The following is a 12,996-nucleotide window of genomic DNA, read 5'->3' as shown; positions in this document are numbered from 1 at the left end:
AGTAAGCAAATATTCTAAGCCATTTATTGAATTGTGTATCCTTTCCTGATTTAAACTGACATTTTATAGCAAATCCTTATAAAAGTTGGCTTATATCTTCTCAACATTTTCTATTTTTTAATATTTCGTGGCTGATATCAACTTTCTGTTTTTTAAATTCATATTTCCCTTGGGTTTGTTGTTATTGTTGTTTTGTTGTATGTGTATATATGTGTATTTCAATAACACCGGTTGCTCCTATTTATATACCTATATTTCTGATTACTTTTTTTATGTGGCCTTAATTTACTATACTGTTATGTTCATACCTCCATATACTTTATTTTATGGTTGTTTTGTGATTTTAAAATATTTCATCCTTATTACATATGTAATATTCTTCACATACATAGGATCTTTTCTAAAATCCCTATTAAGTGTACTCTTTTTTAATTCATCTATCTTGGCTTCTTTCTACATCAATAATATAGAGTTAAAACATACTAAATAACATCCTACTATGAATTTGTATAATTTATGACATAAATTATTGACATTTTCTGTAATCTATTGGCTGTTGCTAGCATTTGGGTTAATTCAAAGTTTTTAATAGCAGAAAACACTGTGATAAATATTCTTTTCTATATTTGTCTCCATTGTCTTCTTAGAAAAAAATTAATCATTCAGTCAAAGGTATGTGTGTTTTTAAGGCCTTTGATTCCTATTGCCAAAATACTTCCCAGAGATTTTGCAACATTTAGACACCTAGAGAATTATAAATTAGGGAAAAAACAAACAAACAAAAAGATGTAATGCAATTTTTTAAAACAAAATAGTCAGTAGTCTAAGTATTACCTGAGGGCGAACCATTTTACCTGCTGCAATGTTTCTCTCCTCATTGATCAAGCTAATAATTTTTTTATTAACAAGTGGTGCATTTGCACCCTCAATCTTTGCAATAATTTGCCATTCTATAAAGGAAAAAAAAAGCATGAAGAAAACTTTCATTTTCAGATAAGTCAAAATTAATACTTGAACTAAACTAAGTAACCCCTCTCTGACCCCACACCTCCACCAATATTTTATTAACAACTGAAATTAGCCATTTTAAAATATTATATCAGTGATGTGAAAGTATGTCTTGATTTGGTAAACCACACTCTTTGAGTTCTACCTGCAGTTTGTCTGTCCTCCTACAACCAAAGACAGGCCATCCCTGCATTATATTTTAATGGTCCTTTGTAGGCCTACCAATATTACCGTCCCTAATTATCGCTGACAATATATTGCTTTTACCTGTATTACAACACATATTTACTAAATACTTGTTTACTAGCACTGTACCAGGCATGATGTTATGGAATAATAGTCTTACCCATTACTACCTGACCTACTAATACCTGACCTAGTTAAATTACCACACACACACACACACACACACACACAAAATAACAACCATGACAGGCACCATCAGAAGAGGAAAAAAGAACTTGGAGCATCTATAAGAATTGGATCCTGATCAAGTTGATCACAGAAGGTATTTATCAATACCAGGAAGTGATTCTTGGTACAAAATATGAAGTATGGGCAGAGATAACTAGGCAAAAAGGAGAAAGAAAGATCATTCTAGACAAAAGGGAATAGAGATGAAAGCATCTAAAGGCCAAAGGGAATATGTCAATGAGAAGGCCAGCCAAAGAAAGTGGGGGATGACAGGTCTGAGATGAAGCTCACAGCCAGGGAAGCCAGACCCTGCAGAGCTTTGTGGTCATGGAAGAATGCAGCCTTTATTGTCACTGCACTGAGAAAACTTCAAATATTTAAATAGGCAGTGACCATACTTAAAACTGTTTTTTGTTAAGAACATTTCACCTACCATGTGGAGAAAGAATTAGAGTAGAATCAGAAGATATACAAATTAGAAGCTATTCTAGAATTGAGGATGAAAGGGAAGGTTGCTGAGTCTCCAGCAGTGGTGATGAGATGGAAAGAATGAAAAGGAAGAGATGAGTGTGAGGAAGTCTTGGGTGGTAAAATTGACAGGTCCAAGTTCCGGTGTGGATTACTTATGATGTTAAAAAGAGAAGTTGCTAAGATAACCTTACAGTTCTGGCTTTAGAAACTAGATAAATTAAGAGGTTATTCACAAGAAGAAGCAACACTAGAAAACCATGTTTTCTGGGAGGAGGAGGATTGAATCAGTTCATTGTGAGATGTCCTTGAGACAACCAAGAGGAAACGTCAAGCCATAAGTTAGATACACAGGTCTGGAGCTCAGGAAGAGGATTTAGCTGAAGATGTAAACGTGTCATCGATATATGAGGAGAAACTGAAACTGTGTAGAGGAGATTTTCTAAGAAAAGTACATGACATGATAAAGTCCATATTTAACAGTTGAATAAAGAAGGATGAATCTGCAAAAGAGATGGAGAGGGGGTGGCATCTAGGAAGACAAAAGAAAAACCAAGTCGAAAAAGGAAGCAAATGTTTCAAAAAGAAAGACATGGTCACTGTATTCAATACACTTGAGAGGCAGAGTATGATGAAGGCCTAAGAGTATCTGGTATATTTAGCAATAAGCTGGTAACAGGATACATTAGCAAAAGAAAAATTTTGTGGAATAATAAGACATAAGTTGGATTGAATGGGTGTGGAGTTAATGGGATGAGAAGAAATGGAGTAAAAATAAATTGAAAACTCTTCTGATAAATTTAGCTGAGAACTAAAAGAGAGAGATGGGTAGAAGTTAGAGAGGGACATAATAGCAAAAAGAAGTATTCTGTTTTAAAAGAAAAGAATTATATCCAAAGACCAAACAGAAGAATCCATTGAGAAAGATTTAAATGAAATCTGACATTCTAATAACCATTTCCCACTGAAAGGAACTTTCCAACAATTCTGTGAGCTTTCTAATGTCCCTTGAAAAAGCCCATCTTGATGGAATTTGCTGAAATAAATTTTTTGTCAGCTTAGCATGCTCACCAATACAAAGGGCCATTGTGGAACTATTTGAACAAATAAACAGTGGGGTTGATGGTGGTTTTGTGATTACAGGCTGAGACTCTTTTTTTCTTTTTTAAATTATTTTATTGTTGTTCAATTACAGTTGTCTATATTTCTCCTCACCCCTCCCCCACCCCCTCCAGACCCACCTCCCTCCCTTGCTTCCACCATTCCCCTTCATTTTGTCCATGTGTTCTTTATAGTAGTTCCTGACCAATTGAGACACTTAATGATTACAGATAAGGAACATGAGTGATAACAAAGTCTGAGGCATAAAGCACAGGAGTGATTGGATGAGGTGCACTGCAAGAAAATTTTATTGAAATTTAGGTGGCCAAGAATTAAGAGTCCAGGATTTTGGGTTGGTTGTCAGTATAAAGTCCTAGGGTGATGGCAGGACTTGGTGTGAAAGGAAGACTTTAAACCACATGCCAAAGTCTTCAGTCATCTACACAATTGATCCAAAGGCCAGAGAATGACAGAAATAAGGTGGGGAAGGAGAAGTCAAATAGAGTGGACCTCCAACACACAAGGAAAAGAAAGTTATTGTAGTAACAAGTAAAGGAACATCAATTCTACACCTGGCCTCAGGAAAGAATCTGAGAAAATAGTCACTATTTCTGGGCAGCAGAGAGAATGTCCTATGTAAGGATGCAGACTTAAGGAAAGTCAGGAAAGTGGAACAAAAGTTCAGGGCCAAGGATAAAGCTTCTGAAGTCTGATAATTACTTATAACAATTCCAGATGTCACACAGTGAAAGGGTTTGAGAGATGGGGGAGTACTAGAGAAATGGGTCAGGGAAAAGTATTCTGAATTTTGGGATGGAGCATGCACAGCTGAAAGGAGAGGTGGTCTTATAATTTGGGCATTGATTGCACATAAAAGAACATTGACTGCATGGTTCAGTTCAGAAGGGTGGACACGAGTCCCTTGATTAGACCTGACTAACTTGGCAGGATGATGGTCATCCCAGAGCTCTAGACTCTACATGGTAGTTCACTTACCCAGTCTTTTTTCCTCACTTCCATGCTCCTAACCGCTCCCACTGCTGCAGTCTCCTCATTGTCCCATGAGTCTAAGTCCATTTTTGCTTCATGCAGTTACTCATTCTGGTTCCCTAAACTACCTCCAGGCCAAGGGTCAGCAAACTATGACCCAACACAGAGCCAGTATTCTGGGAAAGCTAAAAATACGTAGCTAGCTGACCCCTCATCTAACTCATCAAATCCTACGTACCCAGATCTATAATGCAATTTTCAATTCAAGTAACCCAGTAATTCAGTTCCTTGAAATAATTGCAAGAGTAGTACTTAACAGGAGTAAAAAGTTATATCCAGAAGTATTTTTATCATCAAAAATGAAAACTGAGGTGTCCAGCAACACAGGAAAAATCCAGGCCCTCTCTGAGAAGCCTTTCCTTAGGATCCCAGTTCTCCCAGCTCTCTATGTAGCAGCTATACTCTGTGTAACACAACTTAGCACTTAACTGTATATTTGCCTTTTAGAAAACAGCATTTATTATAGTTTTCTGATTGTTAAAGCTGTTGTGTTCATTACAGAATATTTGGAAAACATTGGTAAGTATAAAGAAGAAAACTGAAATTACGCAATCTTCCTCCATACATAGAAAACTAGTGACATTCTCGTGATTACACAGTCTTCATTTATTTGTAAATACAGAGATAAAAGTGATATATATTACACAATGGTGATCATACAGCTATTTCCTTGATTGATATATGTGAATATCTATAAGCAATTCTCTCCTGCTGCATATCTAAGAAATTTCTGATTTTTCACTTCTTTAAATAATTCATCATATAAATGTTTGATTATTTCCTTAAGAAAGATAAATACACCTTGTTTTTCTTTTCCCCAATCAGTTTAGTGTGTGGTAGTTTTATCACTCAATCCATTATTAGCTTTTAGAGGTCAGGTTATAAAATACATTAACAGATAAGCAAAGACAAAGTAAAAAATCTACAATTAATATCATCAAAAAGGAGTTCTGTGGTAATTTTACAATGCTACTTGCTCTTAACTGTAAATTGGAATCTGATAATACATTTGAGACAATAAATATTATACTTACAACACTAAAAGAAAAATAGGTTCACATTTATCTCTAAATGGCTGCAAAGTCACAATGTTGTCAGCCTCTGCCTGGAAAAAAAACACATTAATCTTTCTCATGTTAGTAAAGGAAACTATATCCAAGTCATTAGATACACTATATATAAAAACACAGATACACATATAATTTTTATTTTTATACTTACTCAACATTCTTCTAGTATGTTATAGTTGTTTTAAGGATCAAATTGCAAACACTGGCAAGTCAGGCCGTTTGTCAGTTGGCCTCAGCCTGACTTCTGGCTGTTCACATTTATGGACCACCCACCCACCCAAAAAGAGAACGAAAGGGGCTGAAAGAAACTATAATATTAAAGAACAGAAGGCAAAGATTATATTTAAAACTAATTAGGTATCATCATTACAAAAAATGTTTATATCATAATAAAGTACTAACAAGTAAAGCATTTAATATTGTAAAAGAACTATAATATTTACTGAATTGTTATATGCATAGGTATAATGTTAGTAAAAGTCTTTTAAAAGGGGGCATAATACATAAAATTTATGTTGACCATTTAGCTTAGGGTTATTTCAATAACCCTAATCAACTTCATAGGCTTTAATTTTGGATTAAAATTACAAGTTCTGAAAGGTTCCCTTTCCTTGGCTAAGAAAAATACCCAGCAAAGGGTGCCCCTCCATTGCTACAGTGGAGTTTGGAAACTATGAATTTTCTTCACCCTTTACAAGCAAGTCATATCATAAAACTAGCACCAATTTATGTGACTAGACCATTGTTCAGTGTGCTCAAACAGAAACAAAACCATTCAGGGACAATGCACAAATTTTTTTTGTTAAATTCAATGGATGCTAGTATTATAAATACAACATATTTTGGAGAGACTACCAGACTTTCCAATGGGATTGACATAGTCACAGGACTGATGCCTCGTGGCTATGGAGTTCTGTCTGATCCAGGTACTGGTGGGAGGACAGTCATAACCATCAGGCCTATATCCTCACAGCTCTGAGTTGCGCTGAGATGAGAGCCGAACAATGTAAATGGTCTAATTTTTCTTCTGCACCCACTTGGCAGCCTCCATCACCATCCCCTCCCCACACACACCCCAGGTTTGTTCCAACTTAGATTCAACAACCAAGGAGAGTTATGATGACTCTAGATCACCTGGAAACACAACATCCAGTTACACTACCTCACTGCATAAGGATGTCTTCCTTGCTTTCCCCTGCACAAGTTCCTTTCCAGCTAGCCTGACAGGTAAATAGGGGGGCCTGCTTTGTTGTCAGCCTCTCTCTATTGACCCCCAGCTTGCTTTTAGACACGGGAATTTCCCCCACGGTTCCTGGTCCATGAAACTGCACTCCTACCACAACCAGACAGCTGCTAGGATCCATGAGAATTTTCTAATGATGCTCAATTATCTACGATCCATTTTTCAGCTGTCAGATCCTCCTGATACTGCCTTTTAACTTCTTATGCCAACGTATTGTCTACTGCATGTGGCAATCCTGTTTAGGCCCCATTCTCTGTCCTCTAAAATTAGCTTTTCTTCCCTGCCAAGGATCAAATTTAGAATCACATTCCAGCCTCATTCAGGTGGTTCTGACTCTTCAGAGTAAATAAAGCAGGTTATTATGTAATGTTGCCTTTTAAAACACTACAGGGCCTTTTTTTCATAAGGCAACCCAACCTCTATTTCATTTTTTAACATTTTTCTTTGTTGGTTCTTTAGTTTTTTCTTTGCCACTTACTGTCTTGAAGAGAAATAATAATAAGAGGTGAGTTTCTAAGCTTTATACTGCTTATTTGTAATGTAGAACTAAGAAAAAAAAGGTCCTGTAAACAATGTGTCTGAAGAAGAGGGTGGACGGACAAACACAAGTTAAGGTCAGTAAGGAATTTCATTCCCAATGTCTGGGTTGGGAGGGGTCATGGAAAGCCTGAGAATATGCACTGGGTTGAGGTTTCATGTTTGCATCAGGGACTATACATTTTATGGATAAGGAATAGAGATATGTAATCAGTTATCTGCTTCTGCATCTTAGGTCTAGCTGGTTTGAACATATTTCTGTCCAATAGAAGTAGAATGTGAGCTACAGTTATTTGTTAGTAGCCACATTTAAAACCTAAAAAGAAATGAGGGAAACTAATGTGATAATATATTTAATAATACAAATTTCTTATACAATAATATCCAAAATATGATCATTTTAACACATGATCAATGTCAAGATTATTGAGATATTTCACATTCTTTTCATCATACTAAGTCTTCAAATTGCATGTTTATTTTACACTTACAGTACATCTGAATTTATGGGTTAAATTTTAGCCATAAATAATTGATCTCTAATTTGATTTCATAAAATTTAGTCAAAAAGTAGATTCACATACCCAAGTTTCCCCAAATAATTTTAAAAGTTTTACAATAACTGAATTGAGTATATTTTTAAATTTAAATAAGTCAATTAAAAATAAAAATTCAGTTCCTCTGTCACAGTAGCCACATTTCAGTGCTCCAAAGGCACTTTTGCCTAGTGTCCACCATATTAAATAACAAAGCTCTAAGTAGTTAATAACTTAATGTGGATAAATTGAATAATCAATATAATTAATTTCTTGTCACATTTGGGTGGCAAATAAGTAAGGGAAACCACTATGTGGTATATGCCCTGAGTCCATCCCAAAGCTATTTAGTAAACAGCATTTGCAGCTGGTATTCTAAGAGACACACTGCATACTATCAGGTGAAAAGAAACAGGTCAATAGACAGATAGCCATTTTTATACTTTTCTAACATTCACAACCATGGTCAATAACCTTAACACTATAGGAATGGAATGAAAATCACATTTGTTCTCAGATCAGATAGAACTAAACATATAGCAAAAGTACCAAGTAAACAGTATACATTTGAAGAGTTAACAATCCTTAGAGAGCATGCTTCAATACTGAAAATAACAAGAAAACAATAAATAGAAATTAAATCCTTACTACAACAAAATGCAGAATTTCGTCTTCATTCAGCTCATTTTTCAATTTTCTGAATAAAGTTTGCATTGCTTTGCAAGGTCCACACCAGGCTTGGTAAACATCGATCACTAGAAGATGATGGTATTTATGAAAAGAACATAGTCAAAAATTCTAGAATAGCAGGGGCTATTGCTCCAGGGGCAAAGACAAAGTACATAGCAAGGCTCTATGATGGAAGTAGGGAGACACGTTCTGTGCTGAGGTGCCATGAGGTGTCCTGGGCCAAACTACAGGTGACTGGACAAGGGGGTAGCCCCAGTACCTGTTAGACCTTTGTTCTGCAACATCTCATCCCATAGGCTTTGATTATTGATGACTGCCTGCAAAAATGAAGGTGCTGTAAAAGGTCTTCAAGCTCCAATGTACCAAGTAAAGAATTATTGATATGTCATGCCCACCTGCAACTGGACTTCACGCTTTTTGCCTGCCATTTATCCACTATCACATGGAAAAGGGAAGCAAAATAGAAAATATTTCAGATACATTTAAATAATGTTGTTTATTCATTCAAACAGCATCTTAATGTACCATAGAAATTTTCCTTCAGTATCAGCTATGTGCTTCCCCCCTCTCTAGAAAAAGAGGCCCCAGTGTCCCTGAAGTGTTCTTCATGCTGTTGAAAAACCTACTTACTTACAACAGTCACACTTCTTACTTTCCCAAGATTCCTGAAGCAAGCTAAGCATGTTAGGAGTTACAATTTCTTAAAAACAGTTGTGTTTGTTTTCCTGAAGTATTATGGAGTGTTCTCTATTTGTCAATCTCACACGTTAACTGTCTATGGACATGCTCATGGATCTTTTCTGGGTCCCTCTCCAAGGAGATTTAGTTTTTAGAATAAGGCCACTAGTCAGCTGTGTGACAACATAAACTGTCACACCTGTTAAATCAGTGAGGCCCAAATGCCCTATGCAGTGGCAGCAGGAGCATTGAGAGTGTGGTCTGTGTGTGTGATAGTAGACACTAGTGTGGAACAGAGGTGTGTCCACCGACAACCAGACTACATCTCAACAAAGCATGTTGGAATCTGCAAAAAGCCTTACACAAAACACAGCCTCCTTTAAATTCGATTGGGACATTTAAAGAATAGGAAGGAACCACCCCAACAGGGTCAAAATCGGCCCCTTTGCCGAAGCTTGTGGCCTTTGTGGGATGAGCTCCACCAAGTCGGTGTACCTGAATGCCCCACAGGCAAGACCGCAGGGTGGCTGGGCTTCTGCTGTGCTTTCTGCCCTAATTCGGGCAAACAGCCGGAAAGAGGGACCCGAGTGGCCCGGGAAGGGGGTGGGAGCCAATGTTTCCAGCGCACCAGCACTCAGGCCCCTCCCTGCGGCCTGCGCCTCGAGCTTCGACCCAAGCACTCAGACCCTGACGGTTTAGACCGGTTGGCCTTTGGCCAGGAAAATCAAGCCCTCCTGTGCCCCCACCCTGAAGGGACTACAAAGACCTGTTTCCCCGTCTCCCTCAGCTGTCTCCTGCTGTCTGGGTCCCTCCATGCAAGACAATAGGTGAAATTAGGTTTTTAAACATCACTGCTATTGATTACAAAAAGCTTGAATGTTAAAGCTTTGAAACATAAACCTGATGAGATTTTGATTTGGGTCTTCCTAGAATTGACTTCAAGGACAAGTGCACTCCGAAATGTTATTTATAAGAAACTGCAATGGTATTTTATTAAAACAAAACATAAATTATACATGCCAAGTGGCTTATGAGAGATGTTATTCCTGAAGAGATCTAATAGAATGTTTGCTCCTTGCATGTATTTGACATTATCTTTCAAGATTTGTTGAAAGTGTTTTTTTTTTAGAGAGGGAAGGGAGGGAGAAAGAGAGAGAGAGAGAGACATCAATGTGTGGTTGCTGGGGGCGGTGGCCTGCAACCCAGGCATGTGCCCTGACTGGGGATCAAACCTGCGATGCTTTGGTTCACAGCCCACACTCAATCCACTGAGCTACGCCAGCCAGGGCTGAAAGTGGTTTTTTTGTACATTGCTCTGCCTATTTTTCCTCCTAGCACAGCACTACTTATAGTATTTAATTATTTTCTTGGGTCATAGATTTATTGCCACCTGTCTCATTTGTATATTCATTCAACCTCTGTCTAAACATAATATGTATGAAGACCCAGAGAAAATGAACTGTCTTTTTTCAAATTTACTGAATATTTTCTTTGTCATTTCTCATGTGTTGAGTCCATCTAATTAATGCTTTACTTCAGTTATTTTATCTTTCAACTTTACAATACCATTTTTTAATAGTTAGCATTTTCTGTTGAGATATCCCATCTGATACATTCATTGATATCACATTTTCATTAATTTAAAAATGTTTTTTCTTTCTTTGAACAGTTGCTTTAAAATCTTTGCTAAATATAACATTTAGGCACACTCAGAATCAATTTCCATTAATTGCCCTTTTTCTTCCTGAGCAAAAGGTATACTTTTCTGTTTCTGTGCATATCTAGTAAGTTTTAGTCAAAAACTGGGCATTATAGATAATAATGTTAGCCTTGTAAAGACACTGGCTGAGTTCTCTTGTATTATTGTTTTAAGATTTTATTTATTTATTTTTAGAGAGGGGGAGGGAGGGAGGAAGAGGAGAGAAACATGAATATGCAGTTGCTTCTCACATGTCCCCTACTGGGAACCTGGCTGGCAACCCAGGCATGTACCCTGATTGGGAATCGAAACATCGACCCTCTGGCTCACAGGCCAGTACTCAATCCACTGAGCCACACCAGCCAGGGCTCTTGTATTATTTTAAACATTGCTATTTAAATGTTCTAGCAGGTGATTAACTTTCTTCTCTGGACTCAAAATGCAAAGTTAAAATACCCCATGATGTGCAGCATCTAATAAAAATATAGATAAGTTGAAAGTCAATGATAAAAAAGATATAATATAAATAGTAAGTATAGAAAGTTGTCATGACCATATTAATATCAGACAAAGTGACTTCAGTACAAGAGTGTTTCCACAGATAGACATTTCCCGATGATAAAAAGTTTTATCAGGAAGACAAATATTTTTAAGTGTATATACTTAACAACAGAGCTCAAAAATACAGAGCAAAAAAAATTGCCTGAATTAAATGAATAAAATAGACAAATCCACAATCATAATTAGAGATTCTAACATCCCTTTCCCAGTAAATTATAGAATAAGTATACACAAACACGAAGCTTTGTGAAGATGTAAACAAACTTATCAATCATCTTGACTTAATTGACATTTACTGACAGCTGCAAAATATACCTTCTCTTCAAGTGTAGTTGGAATATTTTCCACAATGAATCATATAGTAGGTAATTTTTACCCTGTTTTTTTTAAAGGTTTTATTTATTTATTTTTAGAGAGAGGGTAAGGGAGGAAGAAAGAGAGGGAGAGAAACAGAGAAACATTAATGTGTGATTACCTCTCTCATGCCCTCTACTGGGCACCTGGCCCACAACTCAGAGATGTGCTCTGACTGGGAATCAAACCGGTGACCCTTTGGTTCCCAGGATGGCACTCGATCCACTGAGCCACACCAGCCAAGGCCATATAGTAGGTAGTTTTAAAAAGCACAATAAATTTCAAAACTTGGAATCTTTCAGCATATTTTCTCTAATCACAATAGAAAATAAACTAGAAATCAAAAACAATAAAATATTTGGTAAATTATTAAACAACCAATAGTTAAGCAACACTCTGCTAAATAACCCATTAATCAAGAAATCAAAAGGGAAAATAGAATATATTTTAAATTGAATGATAATTAAAACACAACATATCAAAATTTGTTAGATGTTGGTAATTCAGTGGTTAAAGAAAAATTATAATAATAAAGACATATTAGACAGGTTTTAAAATATATAATGCTTTAAGTTACAACTTAAGAACTAAAAGAATGTATTAAAGTAAGGTGAGGAAAGAAAATAAAAAAGACTAGAAAAAATCATTTAAACAGAAAACCAAAAATAAAGTGATATTGACAAAATCAAAAGTTTTTTTTAAAGATCAGTAAAATTGATAAATTCAGAACTATAGTGATCAAGAACAATAGAGTAAACAGTAATTACCAGCATCACAAATAAAAGATGAGGTATCACTAGTGATCTCACAGCAATTAAAATGACAATAATAAAATATTATAACAGCTTTATGCTACCAATTTTTTAAACTTAGATGAAATAAAAATTCTTCAGAAACTGCAACCTGCCTTTTTAAATACAGTTATTATAAAATATAGATGTTTTGTGCATTTAAATATATACAAATATACCAAAATACAGACATACCAGATTATAGCAGCTTTTATATAGAGTGGTGACAAAGGGTAGATAGAATAAGCCATAAAATATACCCGCAATATTTGGATACTGACACTGAAAATCGTCAAGTATTAAGTATGACTTGTATAATTAAATATATTAATTCTAAATAAATAATTGCTAATGTTTAAGATTATTTATTAGAATAAAAATTGGAAGCAATATAAATGACCCAAATGATATTAGTATTATGAGATTATATTAAAGATGATTAATACTTACAGATGAATATAATGAATGCATTGAAAAGATACTACTGCTTATCCTTGAGTGATAAAATTACTTCTGATCTTTTTTTACTTTTTATACTTTTTCTATATTTTCCATAATTTATACAAGTGTATTTATTTTAGAACCAGAAAAAGCAGTAAATATTTTTAAATCCACTTTTCCCAGTATATTTATAGTCACTTTTCTTTGATTGTCCTTAGGTTCTTTCTCAAGTACTTTCAACTATTTTAATAATGAAGATTAATTTTCACTTAATCTGTTTTCCTCACTACTTTAACATGGCATTTCACTTATTTTCTGGATATTGCCCTTTTTTTAAGCCAATGGGTATTTTTTC

At 35.6% G+C, this 12,996-nt stretch overlaps 1 protein-coding gene across 1 annotated transcript in view; it reads right to left on the bottom strand.

Annotated features, from left to right (window-relative positions):
* NME8 (NME/NM23 family member 8) overlaps positions 1-8,554 on the bottom strand; it is a 49,741-nt gene extending 41,187 nt beyond the window's left edge. The window contains exons 1-5 of the mRNA XM_028525995.2: positions 8,513-8,554; positions 8,377-8,434; positions 8,076-8,182; positions 5,082-5,146; positions 835-958 (exon numbers count right to left, since the gene is read on the bottom strand). Of these exons, the coding sequence (XP_028381796.1) occupies positions 835-958; positions 5,082-5,146; positions 8,076-8,182; positions 8,377-8,434; positions 8,513-8,545 (387 nt within the window). The 5' untranslated portion in view covers positions 8,546-8,554. The remainder of the gene's footprint in view (positions 1-834; positions 959-5,081; positions 5,147-8,075; positions 8,183-8,376; positions 8,435-8,512) is intronic.
* Between the last annotated feature and the right edge of the window lie 4,442 nt (positions 8,555-12,996).

Source organism: Phyllostomus discolor, chromosome 10 (assembly GCF_004126475.2).
Source record: "Phyllostomus discolor isolate MPI-MPIP mPhyDis1 chromosome 10, mPhyDis1.pri.v3, whole genome shotgun sequence".
Lineage (NCBI taxonomy): Eukaryota > Metazoa > Chordata > Mammalia > Chiroptera > Phyllostomidae > Phyllostomus > Phyllostomus discolor.
This window is presented reverse-complemented; position numbering and strand designations above follow the sequence as displayed.